Source organism: Malus domestica, chromosome 04 (assembly GCF_042453785.1).
Source record: "Malus domestica chromosome 04, GDT2T_hap1".
In the NCBI taxonomy this organism is placed as follows: Eukaryota; Viridiplantae; Streptophyta; class Magnoliopsida; order Rosales; family Rosaceae; genus Malus; species Malus domestica.
Window position 1 is genome coordinate 8,427,580 of NC_091664.1, and position 20,433 is coordinate 8,448,012.

Genomic DNA, 20,433 nt, shown 5'->3' on the forward strand with positions numbered 1-20,433 from the left:
CTCTCCTCCCTCTCACATTTTCTACCATAAACTTGAACCTTCACTTCCATCCTCAGATCGAACCTATGGAGACCATTTTTAAGTTCCTTGAGAGCCCAGGAACTCATTGATACTATTATTTGGACGTGAAGCCTTTATTTTCCCGAAAAAACTATAATCTCCGATTTGAGCATTGTTCATGCAATCGTAAATGTGAAGTTTTTAGGAGATTTTAAGCTGCCAGGAAGCTTTAGGACGTCTTCGCAAAGCTCGGAGAAGAAAAACGAAGTGTTTTGGACGTCGGGAAGTTGAGTTTGGCAAGTTTCAAGTTTGGCCGGAATATCGAGTTTTCTACGGCGAAATCCTGTGGATTTCAGGGCTTAAAATTGGTAAGGTTTCGGTCTACTCGTTGTAAGCTTCATTTTGGTACAAATTTCATGATTTTTTACTGAGAAATGAAGAAGATATAAAGTTTAGAAACTTTTCCTAGTTTCTTGCAACGGCAACGGAATCCGGTAACTCGCCGAAGAAGAAGACGAATATTCCGTCAACTTTGACGGAATATTCCTAACGGCGATTAACGGCGTCAGGTATAATTAATGGAATATGCTTGTGTTTAACGGAATATTCCCTAACGGCGTTAATTATTCCATCCCCTGTGCCAGGCACGTGCCTGCGCGTAAGCCGCGCGTCTGGCCGTGCCTTGGCTGGCACGTGGAGTCATGAAATTTTTTTCTAAAAATATGGGGATGTTCATGAGTTTGAGTAGGTCATGGTGGTATATTCAAATACCCCATTTGAGCAATGTATGAGAAGTTATTTCCTAGTTTTGTGTATGTGCTTTAAATAACGTTTATTCAGTTATTTTGCATATAGGTGAGACCTACCCTGAGGACGAGCACCATCAATCGAGGCTCGGGGGCTACGACCCTTCAACATATCAGTGAGTGGGCTTTTGGTTTTCAGTATATACTTATATACTTGGTATTTTTCCCAAAAAATGTGTTTAAACGAAATTATGTTTTGAAATGCCATGTAAAGTATCTGTCTATTTTATTATGCAGTAGTAGTTGCATATACTTATGATTGGTGCTGCAGATGCACAGGTAAGTGCCAAGTAAGTTCATAAATTAAAGGTATGAGATTGCTTCAATTATGTGATGTATGATGTGATGCATTAAGAGCTCATAAACCTGCACCCTGGTGTTAGTGCTCTTGCCCAGAGTTAGGGCACAGTCCTTCATGTGATGTTCACCTCCCACACCATATGCTCACCTTGGATCCAAGTTAGGTGCACAAGCTTATCGTACAAACCACTTTAGGTGGTTCTGACTCGTAGGTGACCAGCGATTATTCGCACAGTCTTCACGTGATCGTAGAACTAGAGCATATTTATTTTAGACCTAGTCTTGTCGTACAGACCACTTTAGATGGTTCCTACTCATGTGCAGGATTTGATTTGATAAGATTGAGATTGGTTATGAGCTATATACTCAGCCGTACAGGTCAAGTTAGGTAGATCCGACTGTTATGATATATGGCATTGATATATCTTAACTGGGTTACTTATGGCATTTCATTGAGATACTTTGGCATGATATATTTCTATGGATTTTCATCCTGAGCATGAATTCTGATATAGCATATATTATATTTTTCTGGGAAATTATACATGTTTTACGGCGAGGGGTTAGAACTTTTGAGAAATAAAATGATTTTGAAAAGCTTTGTTTTTGCTCACTCACACTTTCTGTTTTGCGCCCTCCAGGTTTAAGGTAGAAGTGCTTTGGTGGCTCACGAGGATTTCGACGGTGGTTCTGACAAAACATCACAATGTAGGATCACCCTTGGGTGTTGTATAATTAGTACTTATCCTGCTTGACTACACTTAGGCTATTTAAGCTCTGGTTGTGTATTTCACACTTAATCTCGCACTTGCACCTTATCTAATCTAGTACTCTAGTTGATTTGGTTTTTGTTTATTCGTATTCCCTTATATATTTATTGCTTCCACACTGTGCACATGGCTACGTCACCCTCACGTGACAGCCAACACGCCTCGATTCGGGTTGGGGTGTGTCACTGAACTTAAGCAAAATAACCCACATTTTTTCTAAAACTAAACCAAAATAATTCATACTATTTCTGAAACCACAGCAAAATAACTCACACTCCTTATGGCCGGTCGCTAAAATGCGTCAGGGGTCGAATTCCATCTTCCTTGTAAAATCGGGCTCAATTATCTCGGAAGTGGTCCATCCACTCCTCAAGAAATTTTTCTAGGTGACAGGTACATTTACTGAGCTTGAGTTCCCCTCTAGTTAAAAGATGCCACATATCAATACAGGAGCTAGTAGGTAGAAATATTGTTAAAATATTTAGTTTGAGTGGTTATTGTTACTTTATTAGCCAGGATGGTAAATGACATAAGTTAAAGAAATATAGGTGTCATTTGTGCAATTTTTTTTTAAATCTAATTAATTAAGACTCTACGCATAAAGGATTTAAAATGGCCCTTGGCCTAACAGTAATTTGAAAGTAAGAAATCAACAAGGATATGAGATTCGTACCTCTATGTTTTAGTTTTGCTTTGAGAATTTTCTGAGTTTCTTCTGCAAATGGCAATTTTCCTTCGAGAAATTCCTAATTTGTTGTGCCAATGTATGGTTTGAAAATGGGAATCCAAGTTCAAATGGAATTTAATTTGAAATTTTAAGTTTTGTGAAATGGGATTTGTGATTGTGGAATTGTACAATTGCAAGTGGTTTAATATCCTAATTGATAAGGTGTTAAATTTCTACGCATACGTTTGAAAATTTCATTTTTCTAAATTATTATAGTAAATCACACTCTTTCTTTAATAATCATAATTTAAAAAATAAAAATAATAAAAATAAAAAATTGCGCGACTTACATGCTCTGTGCCTTAATGGTGGTGATGAAACCGGTTGTATGACTTGAATGCTCTGCCTTAATGGCAGTTAAAGAAATTGTACTACTTCGAAGTTACCGTTTGATGAAAGAGGTTGGTGCTCCGCCTTAATGGCGGTGAGATTTATATGGTACATCTTCATATTTGTGAATTGGCTAAGGGATTGGTTTAGGCTTTGTTAGGGGTAATTATGGAAAAAAACAATTTTATTGCGGATTGGGCTTCACTTCGGCCCATGTTTTTAATGTTTGTAGGGCTATTTTATGAATAGTTTTGTTTTTATGATTAAATATAGGCCTGGTAATTCCTGACACGACCCAATAACCCAACACGACACGACACGAAATTAACAGGTGTTCGGGTCGACACGATAACGAAACGGGTCGTTATCGGGTAACCTGATAAGCACCTGTTAAGATAACGGGTTTGTTCGGTATACACGTGGGTAACACGATACACGATAAGCAGAATATTAATTTAATAATTTATAACCCTAAGGGTGCGTTTGTTGCGCCGGATTGTCTCGGACTGGACTAGCTGCCGGGACTAAGCTGGACTGGCTTAGACTGGACTAAGCTGGACTAACTTAGTGAAGCGTTTGGTGCAGTCTCGGACTAAGAAGCAGGATAAGAAAAACAGTACTGTTCACCAGATTTGTGTTTGCTTAGACTAGGACTACAAATTTTTGCCATTGTGTAATAGAGTAAAGCTACAAATCTCATGATATGGGTTAATTGGAGCATATTTTTACCATGTATATTATGAATCTTAAAAAAAATTGACAATTGTTTTGTTTCTATTACCTGCTAATAGAATTGGGTTTAATTTGCAAATGTAGCTTGATTTAAACTCTATCACCCAACAGAAGAAAAATAATAGTGGCCAATACATGCAACTTCAACAAATAAAAGTACATAAGATCTCCATAATTTAGAAAATCCTAGTTAACATTAGTTAACATTAGCCAAAATAGATCTCCATAATTTACAAAATGGCTAGTTAACATAAGCCAAAATACTAGTGCAAAGCTAAGTTATAAGTCATAACATAAGATTGTATGATTAATAAAATACATCCATGTTAACGTTAATAAAATACATCCATGTTAACATTAGCCAAAATCCTCATCCGCTTGCGTTGTCGCTTAAAAGCCTTTGGACGAACACTTTCTTGAGTTCCGGTTTGATTGCCCTGAACACTCCCACATTTTTTGGTTTATCCAAAATAAGAGACAATGCATCAATTTGATTCATAGGAGAGAGGCCCATTGCTTCAAGTTCATTAGCTATGTCAGTATGATCTGCAGTACCTTGAACTAAAGCTTCAGTTACCATTTGCATCCTCTTCCCACTTTCAACATAAAAATCTTTCAGTCCACTGATAATTGCCTCGGTTCCATCACTTGAACTTCCCACAGCTCTTTTCCTCTTTCTTTGGCTATTTTCAGATGGGGTGCTTTGTTGGCTTTGTTGGTTCATTGAAGAAACAAAATTATCACCTCCAATATCACTTTCACCAACATGATCATAACTTTGTTCCTCCACCATTTGAGCAGGGGTTTCGGCTACATTACCCGTAGCCCGATCTTTTCCAAATATATATGCAAATCTATCAAACAGTGGAAAAGGTTTGCTTCTCCATCCATCGGCTTCTTTATTTCTCTAAGATTATATCACCATAGCAAAACTAAAATTTAGCATGCGTAACAAATATAGCAGCAAGAATATAACTAATGCATAAATAAAATAGGATATGAACCTGCACATAAGTTTGCCATGCGTCATCACTGTCAACTTCAACGCACTTTTTGACATCATTCCATGCAAATCCACTTGTGTTTATCATGTCAACGACCATACTATATGTTTTTTTCCATTTCTTCAACTTGGACTCAATATGTGGATTTGCCTTTATATTTGAATGAGGACATAAAACATTGACAGCTTTTGCTATTTCAACCAAAGTACCTTGTTTGAAAGCACCGATGTCACACCGTTGCTTCCGAGCAACAAAATCCTCAAGAACTCCGAGTAATACTTCTTCCTCAAATGCTTCCCATTTACGCCTTCTTCCTTTTGGCTCTTGAGTAGCATTCAAAAAATTTTCGTTATCCATACCTAAACAAAAAATATTTTAATGAAGGAAAATACCATACAAATAATCAATTTGCATAATATCCAATCAACTTGCATAATATCCAATCAACTTGCATAATATCCAATTAATTTGCATACCATCCAATCATTGTGCTAATATCTAACAAATGCATGATAAAAAGGAATACTAAAATAAAATGTTATCATTAACACATATAGCTAGTTCGGTTGCTGGTTCCTAATTGCTCTCCACTCATTATACATTTCCTGAGCCATATCATTCCTCATTGCAGTCCACTGGTCCGATGTTTGAACACTACCAACATATTCACCTTCTTCTGTATTTTGTCCATCTTCTATTATTGGCAAATTCTTCATTGGATCTACAGACATCTCTTGCCTAATAAGATTGTGTAGTAGGCAACAAGCGGTAATTATTCGACCTTGTGTCCTTATCGGATAGAAAGATGGACTCCTTAGTATCGACCACATTCCTTTTAGCAAGCCAAAACAGCGTTCAATTACATTCCTTGCCTTAGAATGCTTCATGTTAAAATATTCTTCCTTATTAGAAGGTGTTCGTCCCTCCCATTCAGATAAATGATAAGGTATTCCTCTATAGGGTGCAAGGAATCCTTCACCATTTTTATAACCACCATCTACAAGGTAATAACAACCTAATGAAAAAAAAAACAGACCTTATTAGTGTTTTGTAGTTGACAAACAGAACTAAACCTAACTTACAAAGTTGAGACTAAGTAATAGTCTTACCCGCTGGTACCTTAAAACCATTAGGCCTACTAATTGCATCATGTAGCACTCTAGAGTCTGATGCGGAACCCTCCCACCCCGGAAACACATATATGAACTGCATATCTCCTGAACACACACCTAACACATTAGTTGCGACTCGACCCTTTCTTGTTCGGTATCTTGGTTTGTCAATTTCAGGTACATGCACATCAATGTGTGTTCCATCCAATGCTCCCAAGCAATTCTTAAAAATAAAAAATAAAAAAGTTTTTGTTAATTTATACAAAGGGAATGAAGAGTTAAAGCTTAGGGAAAATGAAAAAAAATTCTCATCATACCTTAAAACATCGCCACCTAGGATCTGTAGAATCAATAGGCACAGGCTGGGGGACTTTTAGTAGGATACCTTGTAATCGCAAAATTCCTTGCAATACGCTATTGAAATACCTACTTATAGTCTCTCCCGACCTATAAAATCTACCGCCAACACTACGATTCTTAGTATGATGTGCTAATATTTGTAAAGTCATACACACCTGTTCCTCTACAGACACCAAACCATCAGTTTTTACCCTCCCATCTTGACGAAGTAAGTCGCATAATATGCCAAAAGTCCTTCTATCCATTCTCAATTCGTTGACACATTCAGTATCAGTATTCCCTATTATACCATTCAGATAACACAAACTAATCTCTCGTCTAATAAGTGAACGGTTAGTCAATGTGGGTCGTTCAACATGTCTCTGTTTGCCACGTAGCATCATCACCACAAGAATCGTACAAATACAAATTGTCTCCAAATAAGACATCTCTAACAATAAGATCAATAAAAGCTTCCTTCGATCCATATTTATCCAAACAAAAAAAAAAACAATAGTATGAGGATTGCTATCATTCCTAGGCATTGCATGTGAAGAGGGAAATTAAAGGACACCTGTAATGCAGTAGCCTTAGCCTTAGCCTTCTGTTTATGCTTCTCTTCTCTGCAACAAACAACCACAAAAAATTGCAATTCAGCATCAACCCCACACCATACAAAACATTCACATTGTAATATCATGGTTATAAACCAAGTACATACACACACACTCATGGACAAATGTGCAAAATACACATACATACTCACACTCACACTCACACTAACACACACACATGGACATACACACACACTGCACACACACTGCACACTGCATACATACTGCATACATACACACACACACACACTGCACACATACACACGGCACACACACTCACACTCACACACACTCACACTCACACTTACACTCACACTCACACACACTCACACTCACACTTACACTCACACTCACACACTGCACAGTCACACACACACACACACGGGGACAGAGTGCAACACACTCTTACCCTCACACACACACTCTGTTTTTATACTCACACACACACACACACGCACACACACACACACACACACTGCATACACACACACTGCACACACACTGCACACTGCATACATACTGCATACATACACACACACACACTGCACACACACACACACACTGCATACATACATACACACACACTGCATACACACACACACTGCATACATACTCATACTCATACACACACTGCACACACTGCATACATACATACTCATACTCATACACACACTGCACACACACACACACACTGCATACATACACTACACACACACACACTGCATACATACTCATACACACACTGCACACACACACACACTGCACACACACACACACTGCATACATACCACATACATACACACACACACACTGCATACACACTCACACACACACTGCATACACACACACACTGCACACACACTGCACACTGCATACATACTGCATACATATACACACACACACACTGCACATACACACACACACTGCATACACACACACACTGCACACACACAGTGCATACACACACACACTGCATATACATACACACTGCAAACACAGTACATACATACACACACTACATACACTACACACACACTACATACACTACACACACACACTGCATACATACACACTGCAAACACATTACATACATACACACACTACATACACTACACACACACTACATACACTACACACACACACTGCATACATACACACTGCAAACACAGTACATACATACACACACTACATACACTACACACACACACTGCATACATACACACTGCAAACACAGTACATACATACACACACTACATACACTACACACACACACTACATACACTACACACACACACTGCATACACTACACACACACCCTGCAAGTACACACACACTGCATACACCCTGCATACATACACACTGCAAACACACTACACACACACACTGCATACATACACACTGTAAACACTACACATATACACACACTACATACACTACACACACACTACATACACTACACACACACACTGCATACATACACACTGAAAACACAGTACATACATACACACACTACATACACTACACACACACACTACATACACTACACACACACACTGCATACACTACACACACACACACTACATACACTACACACACACACTGCATACACTACACACACACCCTGCAAGTACACACACACTGCATACACCCTGCATACATACACACTGCAAACACACTACACACACACACTGCATACATACACACTGCAAACACTACACATATACACACACTACATACACTACACACACACTACATACACTACACACACACACTGCATACATACACACTGCAAACACAGTACATACATACACACACTACATACACTACACACACACACTGCATACATACACACTGCAAACACAGTACATACATACACACACTACATACACTACACACACACACTACATACACTACACACACTACACACACACGCTGCATACACTACACACACACCCTGCAAGTACACACACACTGCATAAACCTACATACATACACACTGCAAACACACTACACACACACACTGCATACATACACACTGCAAACACTACACATATACACACACTACATACACTACACACACACACTGCATACATACACACTGCAAACACAGTACATACATACACACACTACATACACTACACACACACACTACACTACATACACTACACACACACACTGCATACACTACACACACACCCTGCAAGTACACACACACTGCATACACCCTGCATACATACACACTGCAAACACAGTACATACATACACACACTACATACACTACACACACACTACATACACTACACACACACAGAGACACACACACACGCAGACACACACACACACAAGCATAAAGTACTCCCATTGTTGAAACCCCAATTTTTAAAAATCGAAAACAACATGTGGGTAGGACTTCCAAGTTTTACAACATTGACATCCTAAATTCCCAAGTTCAATCTCATCTTATGAAAAGCCCAAATCCTAATTTCAATTTCACCTAAATATCAAAACCCTAATTTATTCAAGTGCAGATCTCTATGATTCAAAAATTATCAAACCCAAAACAATCAAATCACATAAAACTCAGTAAAATTACCTTCTACAACACAAATACATGCAATTAATAGAAGAATCGAAGTTTACCGTACAACTCAGATGAGGCGAGCAGATGCAGAGACAGGAAGGCGCTCAGAGGAGGGTGAGGAGGAAGAAGATGAGAGAGCACGGCAACGAAAATGAGAGGGAACGTAGAGATGAGGACGAGGGAAGACAGGAGGAAGGGACGAAGGGACGAAGGGAAGGCAGAAACTCTCTCGGTTTGCTCTGGCTTACGAATCCGCTGGGTTTTGGGGTTGCTCGCGAAGACCACCTAAGAAGGTCTTTAGTCCGACCGAGTCCGGCTTAAGCTCATTAAAGCTAATCCGGTTGCACACCAAACACAGGACTATAGTCCTGTCCAGTCCAAGCCTTGCTAATCCTGTCAAACAAACGTGCCCTAAAAAAATACTATAATAATTATATATATATTAATTTAACAATTTTATACCCCTAAAAACTATAATAATTATATATATATATATATATATATATATATAAATTAACTATAATAATTATAATAATTATATATACTATAATAATTATACCCAAAATATTAACTATAATAATTATATATATATATATATATTAAATTTTATACCCCTAAAAACTATAATAATTATACATACAAAATAAATAGATTTAAATCTACTTAATAAATAAATATATATATATACACACACACACCATTGAACTTCATGGGATACGAATTATACGAAACTAATTTCAACGATCCAAATGTCAAACATGTTTGTATATACTTCGAGATCGCATACGCCAAAAATTGCAAAAAAACAAACATTCAGAGAGCAAGAAACGAGACAAAACTTTTCGACGGTTATAAACTAAAAATCACGATTTGACGGTCATTTTAACTCCGATTTTGATGATTTTTTACAATCACACTCCTTGACCCTATATGAATACAATGATTGAATTCGTACTTCAATTTAAAATATTTACACTAGTGGATACCATAAAATCTTATGTTATACTTAATAAAAGTATGAATAAACTCTTAAGTATTAGTGAATCTATTGTTTTGATGGGATACTCATTCTACAAAACTAGTTTTAATGATCCAACCGTCAAACATGTTTGTATATACTTCGAGATCGCATACGCCAAAAATTGCAAAAAACAAACATTCAGAGATCAAGTAATGGGACAAACGTTTTCAACGGTTATAAACAAAAAATCACGATTTAACGGTTAATTTAACTCCGATTTTGATGATTTTTTACAACTACACTCATTGACCCTATATGAATACAAGTAATGAATTCGATCTTCAATTTAAAATATTTACACTAGTGGATACCACAAAATCTTATGTTATACTTAATAAAAGTATGAATAAACTATTAAGTATTAGTGAATCTATTGTTTTGATGGGATACTCATTCTACGAAACTAGTTTCAAAGATCCAACCGTCAAACATGTTTGTATATACTTCGAGATCGCATACGTCAAAAATTACAAAAAAAAACATTCAGAGATCAATTAACGGGACAAAACTTTTCGACGGGTATAAAAAGAAAAATCACGATTTAACGGTCATTTTAACTCTAATTTTGATGATTTTTTGCAGCTACACTCCTTGACCTTATATGAATACAATGATTGAATTCGATCTTCAATTTAAAATATTTACACTAGTGGATACCATAAAATCTTATATTATACTTAATAAAAGTATGAATAAACTATTAAGTATTAGTGAATCTATTGTTTTGATGGGATACTCATTCTACGAAACTAGTTTCAATGATCCAACCGTCAAACATGTTTATATATACTTCGAGATCGCATACGCCAAAAATTGCAAAATCAAACATTCAGAGATCAAGTAACGGGACAAAACATTTCGACGGTTATAAACGAAAAATAACGATTTAACGGTCATTTTAACTCCGATTTTGATGATTTTTTACAACTACACTCCTTGACACTATATGAATACAATGATTGAATTCGATCTTCAATTTAAAATATTTACACTAGTGGATACCACAAAATCTTATGTTATACTTAATAAAAGTATGAATAAACTCTTAAGTATTAGTGAATCTATTGTTTTGATGGGATACTCATTCTACGAAACTAGTTTCAATGATCCAACCGTCAAACATGTTTTTATATATTTCGAGATCGCATACGCCAAAAATTGCAAAAAACAAACATTCAGAGAGCAAGTAACGTGACAAAACTTTTCGACGGTTATAAACGAAAAATCACGATTTAACGGTTAATTTAACTCCGATTTTGATGATTTTTTACAACTACACTCCTTGACCTTATATGAATACAATGATTGAATTCGATCTTCAATTTAAAATATTTACACTAGTGGATACCATAAAATCTTATGTTATACTTAATAAAAGTATGAATAAACTCTTAAGTATTAGTGAATCTATTGTTTTAATGGGATACTCATTCTACAAAACTAGTTTCAATGATCCAACCGTCAAACATTTTTGTATATATTTCGAGATCGCATACGCCAAAAATTGCAAAAAAAAAAACATTCAGAGAGCAAGTAACGGGACAAAACTTTTCGACGGTTATAAACGAAAAATCACGATTTAACGGTTAATTTAACTTCGATTTTGATGATTTTTTACAACCACACTCCTTGACCTTATATGAATACAATGATTGAATTCGATCTTCAATTTAAAATATTTACACTAGTGGATACCACAAAATCTTATGTTATACTTAATAAAAGTATGAATAAACTATTAAGTATTAGTGAATCTATTGTTTTGATGGGATACTCATTCTACGAAACTAATTTCAAAGATCCAACCGTCAAACATGTTTGTATATACTTCGAGATCGCATACATAAAAAATTACAAAAAACAAACATTCAGAGATCAATTAACGGGACAAAAATTTTCGACGTTTATAAAAAGAAAAATCACGATTTAACGGTCATTTTAACTCTGATTTTGATGATTTTTTGCAGCTACACTCCTTGACCTTATATGAATACAATGATTGAATTCGATCTTCAATTTAAAATATTTACACTAGTGGATACCACAAAATATTATATTATACTTAATAAAAGTATGAATAAACTATTACGTATTAGTGAATCTATTGTTTTGATGGGATACTCATTCTACGAAACTAGTTTCAAAGATCCAACCGTCAAACATATTTGTATATACTTCAAGATCGCATACGTCAAAAATTACAAAAAACAAACATTCAGAGATCAAGTAACGGGACAAAACATTTCGACGGTTATAAACGAAAAATCACGATTTAACGGTCATTTTAACTCTGATTTTGATGTTTTTTTACAACCACACTCCTTGACCCTATATGAATACAATGATTGAATTCGATCTTCAATTTAAAATATTTACACTAGTGGATACCACAAAATCTTATATTATACTTAATAAAAGTATGAATAAACTATTAAGTATTAATGAATCTATTGTTTTGATGGGATACTCATTCTACGAAACTAGTTTCAATGATCCAACCGTCAAACATGTTTATATTTACTTCGAGATTGCATACGCCAAAAATTGCAAAAAACAAACATTCAGAGATCAAGTAACGGGACAAAACTTTTCGACGGTTATAAACGAAAGATCACGATTTAACGGTCATTTTAAGTCCGATTTTGATGATTTTTTACAACTACACTCCTTGACCCTATATGAATACAATGATTGAATTCGTACTTCAATTTAAAATATTTACACTAGTGGAAACCACAAAATCTTATGTTATACTTAATAAAAGTATGAATAAACTCTTAAGTATTAGTGAATCTATTGTTTTGATGGGATACTCATTCTACGAAACTAGTTTCAATGATCTAACCGTCAAACATATTTGTATATATTTCGAGATCGCATACGCCAAAAATTGCAAAAAACAAACATTCAGAGAGCACGTAACGGGACAAAACTTTTCGACGGTTATAAACGAAAAATCACGATTTAACGGTTAATTTAACTCCGATTTTGATGATTTTTTACAACTACACTCCTTGACCTTATATGAATACAATGATTGAATTCGATCTTCAATTTAAAATATTTACACTAGTGGATACCACAAAATCTTATGTTTATACGTTATAAAAGTATGGTATAGTACTATTGTTTTATTTTTTTTCATAATTATTTTGGTAAACTTCTCATAATTTGAATGATTTTTAATGTTTGGTTTTTCTATGCTTAGTTTATGCAGAAGATAGTTATGACGTGGAAAACCTTACTGAAAATATCATCAACATAACTCTTGAAGGTAATAGATCAAGCCAAAGTTCCAATTTCATGATGATCGATGTAAATCGAGGATTTTGTAAATTAAGGTTTAAACTTTTGAGAAAGATTTCACAACCTTGAAAACAAAAACTGTTTCATTTTGCATATCCTTGCACATTTAAAATTTGTAATAGATTAGTAGTGTATGTATTATTTTTTTATTAGGCTCTTATTTTCGAGTGTAGATGTAGTACTTAAACGACAAATGTGTTTTAATGTTTTGAAGTAATATTTATGTGGCAATGTGTGGTATGTGCAAATTTAAGAAAAAAAATATATTTTTCTTAACGGGTCATAACGGGTCGGGTCACTTTACCCGTTGGGTAAAGTGACACGACCTGTTAAGGACCCGTTAAGATAACGGATGTGACACGACACGACCCGTTAAGATAACAGGTGTTACACGAAAACGACACGAACACGACTGACACGACCCGTTTGCAAGACCTAATTAAATATCAAGCTCTTTTGATTAAATAAAAGTTTATGATGGTTTTTTGTTAAGAAAAAGTTGGTCCAAACTCTTTTTATTAAAGTTTCCTATTAATTAACTAGGATTGTTGATATTCAAACATATAACCAAAAAGATAAGATACTTAAATCATTGATTCACTGTGCATGCTTTGTTTTAGAACGCAGTATAATTTAAACTGTAAGATGAACAATGAACATATACTTGAATCAACATATAAAAACGAGCCTAAAGATGAAATGATGTTGATTCATCAGGCTTAGATGATAAAACAAACTCTAGTTGAAGAATCTAATTGAAAAATGATGTGATATCCAAGTGGTAACCGCGATAATGTTTATATATATCTCAACAGATCTTTTTTGTAGGTTAAATGACTTGCTGAGTATCCTCCTTTGGACTTTCTTAACTAGGGAAATTGTGTAGCTAGTGTTGCTTGGATGATTAGTCCTTAAACGTCTACTTTTCCGCTTAACTACATAAAAGGAAAGTATGTAAAATTATAGCTTTCTTAATTAGGGAAATTGTGAAGCTATAGTTGCTTGGATGGTTAATTATTAACTTGTTACAAGTACTTTGTTACATAATGCACACCATTATATGTGCTGCCAAAGACGTGATTTTTTAAAATTAAAACTATAGCTTTTTATCGATGATCAAGCAATACAATACAAAACAGCCCTGATGATATCCGGTAGCTGATCAAACAAGAAGAAAATAAGAACTGAAATAAACTGATAACTTGGTCAACTGATGTACCACGACCTTATTGCATCGTATGTCTTATTGTAAACACTAGCAGATATATATGCCTTGTAGCAAGGAAGCACATATATGCTTCAATCATGGGCAGAAGACAACCTTGTAGTTAGCTCCACCAGGACATGTAAATAGACTGGTTGGGTCATCCTTAGGATAACTATAAGCATCCGGGCACCGACTCTTAAAAAACTTAGAAAAGTCTGTAGGGCCACAATTTCCAGAATTGCAACAATATTGATCAGTCTTGAACACAGTGCAAGGGTTGTTGCAGCCTCCTGGAGCCCTCAGTTGGTTAGGGCACTGCCCGTTAATATCAGCCGTGCACCTAATCCTCCTAGTGCACCCACCAGACGTGGGACTAAATTCCATAGGTACATTAAACCCATCAACAAGAGAGATGTCAATGAAATCCAAGTTGTTAAATTGATTAAGGGCATATTCAGCTAGGGTGTTTGGTGGTTGACCATAGCCTTGGCATTGGAGGACACCCCCACAATCACCCGTTTGGCATTTGCCACGTCCTGCTCCATCGAAGTTGCATCCCGTCCGGCCCCAAATGCGAGCCCCTTTGGTACCAGCACTCACATCTAAGGCCCAGGATTGGCCTTTGCCGAGCTGGCGGCCACCGCCTGGCACAGCAGCTGCCCATACAGTGTAGGCACAGTTGTTTTGGATGTCAAATCGAGCTGCATTGGTTGATGCAAAGAAGAGAATGGCACATAGGATGGAGAAAACTAAGAGGCTTTTAAGGAGGCTCATTGTGGGAGCTAAGCTTTACCAAAATTTGTAGTTTTGTATGGTTGTGTTTTGAATTCTAAGGTGGCTCATGAAGTTATATAGAGCATTCGTAGTACTTATGTTCGTCATCAAATGACGTTAGTTTATTAGCTCAACATTTCCGCCTAGGCCCACCGCGTCAAGTTTCCACAAGAAAAAAGTGAGAGACTTTTCCAATAAATGATAAATATCTCCAATTTTCTCTTTTTATACTATATCTTTTTAGTATTACTTTTTATTGAATAAATCAAAGAAGAAGTTATGTATAAAAATTTGTAAAAAATGTGTACGAAAAAAAAAAGTGAATTTTTTTCTCACCATTGCACAAATGGTGGTAATCGTTTCTATCATACTTATTATTATTAGATGAATTTTAATATTTAGATTTATATTTATCTATTACATAAATTTCAAAATTTAAATTCATATAATCGTAGAATTGTGACTATCATCATCACTTGAGGGCAGTGCAAAAAATATTTCTTTTGTTTTGGTAAACTAAATCAGTGAAACACGAGAACTTAATTGTGCAATAGTTGCTTAGATGAAAATGCTACTACAGTAATGAGGAATCACTAGAAACAGATTTTTCCAAAATCAAAGCGTAAAATGTAGCCAAACCTACCCAGTTTGTAAACAGTTGGAATATATACGCCTATTCTTTACAGATTACAGAGAATTAAATTAAATTATTATTTATAGGGTTCTAAGTTCAAATTATTAGTTTGAATTACAATATTTTTATATGAAGGTGATTGGGAATCAGCTTTTCCGAGTTGTTGAAGATGGTACTGATTAGAATTGGTGGTTTCTTAACTTTCAGCCATCGCTGAGAATCCAATCACCCTCTTCTTAATTAGTTCTAGGCTTGGAGTAATGGGGTTTAGTTATAAATTACTAGGCATACAACATTGAGTGGTACGGATCTCTCAATTGACGAGCTCCGGCCACAGAGGTCTCGAGTGGATCTCCTTCCACCTAGGCAAACAACATTGGTGACTACCACGTACCACGATGGATAGCCACAGAAAAGTCTCAACGAGCAGAAATTAAATCTAAGCATCAGGCTAGCCACACAATATTATTTCACTTCACGTGGATACAGATTTGATCTACTCTACCATTATTGCCGGACCTTATAATACTACCAAGTCAAGCCTAATTTGGTCCAAAGTGATATATCAATGCCATAGGAAAAAGTTTGTCAACAGAAGTTTGGCAAATAGCCTAATCAAATGGTATATTTCTATGGTAGATGCTTTGGCATTAGCCTAATCAAATGGTAAAATCTATGGTAGAAGAAGATGATTGATAGTTGTGGAGTCAAAAATAATTAAGAGGCGACACGTGGATTTTTGGGTTAAAATGACAAAATTACCCTCGAGGCATACCGGAATCCTTACACGCGAGCAATAGATAATCATCCCTTGATCAAGTCAAAAGTGCCCAAATAGGTATTTATTTATAACTTATTTCATCCATCCCTCATCCTATCTTCTCCACAAGGTAACCCCTAAATCATTCATTTTTTATTATATTAATTAGCTAATTAATTGATTAATTATTCAATTAATTTGCTAATTAAACACAAATCATAAACTTGACCCACAAATCCATCCAAGTGGCCGGTCCATCTCCTCCCAAGGTGGCCAGCCACACCTGATGCGATGAAAGTTAAGGACTCAAATTAAACCCTCTTTTGACAATTTTAGTATATGTATAAGTAGGGATCATTCTTAAACCGAGGATTAGGAGAGCTTGCTAAAACCTCTAAACTTACTTAAAAACATAAAAATAAATTAAAAACGTTTGAATAGACTCAAGGGACTCAAAACAGATTCTAAAGACTCAAAACTGCCTAAAAACAAAAACTAGGCAGTTTCTGACTCTAACACAACTTTGGACGAAATTTGGTTTTTTTGACTTGACTCAAAACACTCTAAAACACAAACAAAACAGATTTTAACACTTTGAAACAAGAAAGTAAAAGGGAGATTTTAGTTTTGATGAATTTGAAACAAACAAACAACTTATAAAATTAGACAGATTGTAAAACGAATTTAAGAAATGAGATGATGGATGGATTAGTTAGAGGTCCGTTCTTCACACATGACACACTTGGATATGAATCGATTTCCAATTGCTTTTCAATTAACTATGATGCTCAAACCCCAAATTAACCGTGATGCACAAATTAACCCTCAGATTTTCCTTTACTCATTGAGTTGGATGAATGCATGCAACAACCCAAATCATTCTCTAAAAGTCCCCTATATGAATGCATAATAGAGATACAATCAGAGATCATTACGGTCAATGAAAATCATAAGTGTTGACGAGGCAATTATAACTATGAATGCATGATACATTTGCCAAGAATTCAATTAACGCGATTGTGATAAACAACCTTCACTACTCATGAATATAAACTTGTAATGATTAGGTGAAACTCATTTATATTCTAGCATCTAATTCATGCATGAAAACTAAGTATGCATCCTTAATAAACATACAAGAATTAGTTATGAATAAAATAGATAATTGAATTGCAATCACAACTTATCAAATCACAATTGGAGGAAATCAATTCAAATCTCAAGCATGTTCATGGCTTCAAACTTCCCCCTAACTAAATAGCGGTTTAGCCACTCATAATTGCAACAAAATTAGAAAATAATAAAGTAGACATTGAAAGCAAGAACGAAGTACACCTAAAATGCTCCAAAGTTCCAAGCTTGAAACGCCAAGGACCTTTGTTTTCACCACCTTGTTGTAGCACAAGTGTCTAGGATGTGTATGGATATATGGATGGAATGGATTTGCACGGCTAAGAGATGAAAGTGTATGGATTGGTGAGATGTAGTATTGCTAGATGAATGGATGGAGGTCACTACAAGGAAATTGTGTTTGTGAATGAAATGAAGCTCTTTTGATGGATCAAGATTGTACCCCTTTGGAAGAGGGGTGGTGGATGTATTTATAGGCTAGGGAGAGGACCACTCCATTTCCTTTGCATGTGCAGATTGCATGGGTGTGTGATGTCCATGTTTCTCCTTTCCTTTTGCACACACATGCTTCATCATTTCAGCCACCAATCCACCCATTTTCTGCCCATGTTTCTCCTTTCCTTTGCATGTGGGTGTGTCTTCTCTTTCTAGCTGTGCATTTCCACTTGCTCCAAAGCCAAATGAGTGCAATCATAACCCCATTTGCTGCTGAGTGTTGATGACAAAGCAAAACACAAAACAAGTGCCTTTACTTTCTCATTTTATTAGCCAAATCTGCTTAGCCCTTTTCTGAACCTTTCAGTGTTACAATGCCCATAACTTCTTCTAGAAAAATGATATTACCAATCCGTAAATTTCTCAAGAAAATAGACATCTGTAGCTTTCCAAGCATATAAGGCTCATTCTCTCATTCATTCGGAGCTGTTCGTAACATGCTTCCAAAGTCAGCTAATCTGCACAGGCAGTTTTGACGAATTTGTTGGCTGTCCATGTTTCTCTTTTGCATATGCCTTGTATAATGTTGTCTCCATGTTCTTGTGGCAGAAATGTTAAGTAATGATGAAGGGTTGCTACTGCACAAGTGTGAAAGATGGTGCTCAAGGCCTCTTTGCATGTGTGTGTATGTCCATGTAATCATCATTTCCACATCTTCATTCTTCATTTTCTGATTTCCTGCTGCCCATGCCGTGTGTTTCCTTGCATTCCCATGTGTGTGTGCTGCCATCTAGTCATCATTTCCACATGTACAAGCTGTCACACTTGCACACACACATGCTCTTCATTATTTCAGCCACAATTCAACTCACTTTCTCTCCATGCCGTGTGTGTGTTGTCTTTGCATGTGGGTGTCTTTGCATGTACCTTGCATGATGTTGTCTCCATCACATGGCAGCTATGATGTTTGTTAGTTGTAGGTCACACACTTACACACATATGCTAAATTCTAATCTTCCCAAAACGTCCATCCTCATGTCTCCAAGTGCATGCAATCCATTTCATCCCAAAATTGCTCTAAAATGCACCAAAATGCACTTTTCTTGCCATCTTTGTTATTAGGACCTACAAACATACGAAAATGGTTTAAAACACTCTTATAAGCAATAACTAACTAAGTAAGTGTAAGAAAACATGTTAACTAAGTCGCATAAATATGCTCCTATCAACACCCCTATATAAACACCCTCATTCTCTCCGAAACTCAATTCCAATTCTCTTGCTAAATTCTTTAAATTCTCCAAACAATTTTCCATCAAAATTCTAACTTTAGGATCGGAGGTTCTTTGGACAAAGCCCCCACCCCCACCCCCCCCCAAAAAAAAAAATCATCGTGTGCACGTGAGGCTCTTGGCATTGACGTAATGTGTTATTTGTTTTGTAGGTGCAATTTTGTCCAAGAACAAGGAGGAAGAAATTTGCATACACAAATTGGTGCTTTCATTGAGAGCTGGGTCACACGCTCGTAGAAGACTCTCGCATCTAAGGTTTTTTGTTCCTTTGCTTATTTGTAGATTTTTCGTACGTTCTTCTTCTTGGAATTTTTTTTTCTAAAAATTCTTTGATAAAACGTAAAAAAAAAAGTACAATGGCAAGAGATTTGGAAACCTCAACAAACAGAAATTCCAACATTCAAAGATCAGGACCACGACGATCTACAAGGCTCAACATAGCAGTGAGCGAAGCGGCACCCCCACGACGCACCACCGTGGCAACCACCTTTGCCACTTCAACCGTCGAGGGCCCAAGCCTTAGCCTCGCACCCATGGGTGCCACACTCCGATCAGCCC

At 36.1% G+C, this 20,433-nt stretch overlaps 2 protein-coding genes across 3 annotated transcripts; both read right to left on the reverse strand.

The window, feature by feature from the left end:
• Positions 1-4,941: 4,941 nt before the first annotated feature.
• LOC139195255 (protein ANTAGONIST OF LIKE HETEROCHROMATIN PROTEIN 1-like) lies at positions 4,942-6,603 on the reverse strand. 2 transcript variants are annotated; one of them, XR_011579941.1, is made up of 3 exons: positions 6,099-6,603; positions 5,779-6,004; positions 4,942-5,028 (listed from the first exon to the last, which is right to left on the reverse strand). XR_011579941.1 is itself a non-coding variant. In XM_070820467.1 (3 exons), the coding sequence occupies exons 1-3, from the start codon at positions 6,567-6,569 to the stop codon at positions 5,227-5,229; spliced, it is 1,155 nt and encodes a 384-aa protein (XP_070676568.1). In that variant the 5' UTR covers positions 6,570-6,603; the 3' UTR covers positions 5,193-5,226. The 2 variants fall into 2 exon arrangements, 1 of the variants encoding a protein (XP_070676568.1); XM_070820467.1 differs by lacking the exon at positions 4,942-5,028 and adding an exon at positions 5,193-5,684.
• Positions 6,604-14,832: 8,229 nt separating this feature from the next.
• On the reverse strand, positions 14,833-15,686 carry LOC103408266 (protein P21-like). Its single transcript, XM_008347125.4, has one exon. It carries the CDS (start codon positions 15,621-15,623, stop codon positions 14,946-14,948), a length of 678 nt encoding a protein of 225 aa, XP_008345347.2. The 5' UTR covers positions 15,624-15,686; the 3' UTR covers positions 14,833-14,945.
• Positions 15,687-20,433: the final 4,747 nt, after the last annotated feature.

Coding starts and splice junctions, on each gene's coding strand:
- LOC139195255 (XM_070820467.1), bottom strand. CDS start 6,569: ATGTCTTATTTGGAGACAATTTGTATTTGTACGATTCTTGTGGTGATG. Junction 6,005..6,098: donor CTAGGTGGCGATGTTTTAAG/GTATGATGAGAA, acceptor TTTATTTTTAAG/AATTGCTTGGGAGCATTGGA. Junction 5,685..5,778: donor TGGTTTTAAGGTACCAGCGG/GTAAGACTATTA, acceptor TTTTTTCATTAG/GTTGTTATTACCTTGTAGAT.
- LOC103408266 (XM_008347125.4), bottom strand. CDS start 15,623: ATGAGCCTCCTTAAAAGCCTCTTAGTTTTCTCCATCCTATGTGCCATT.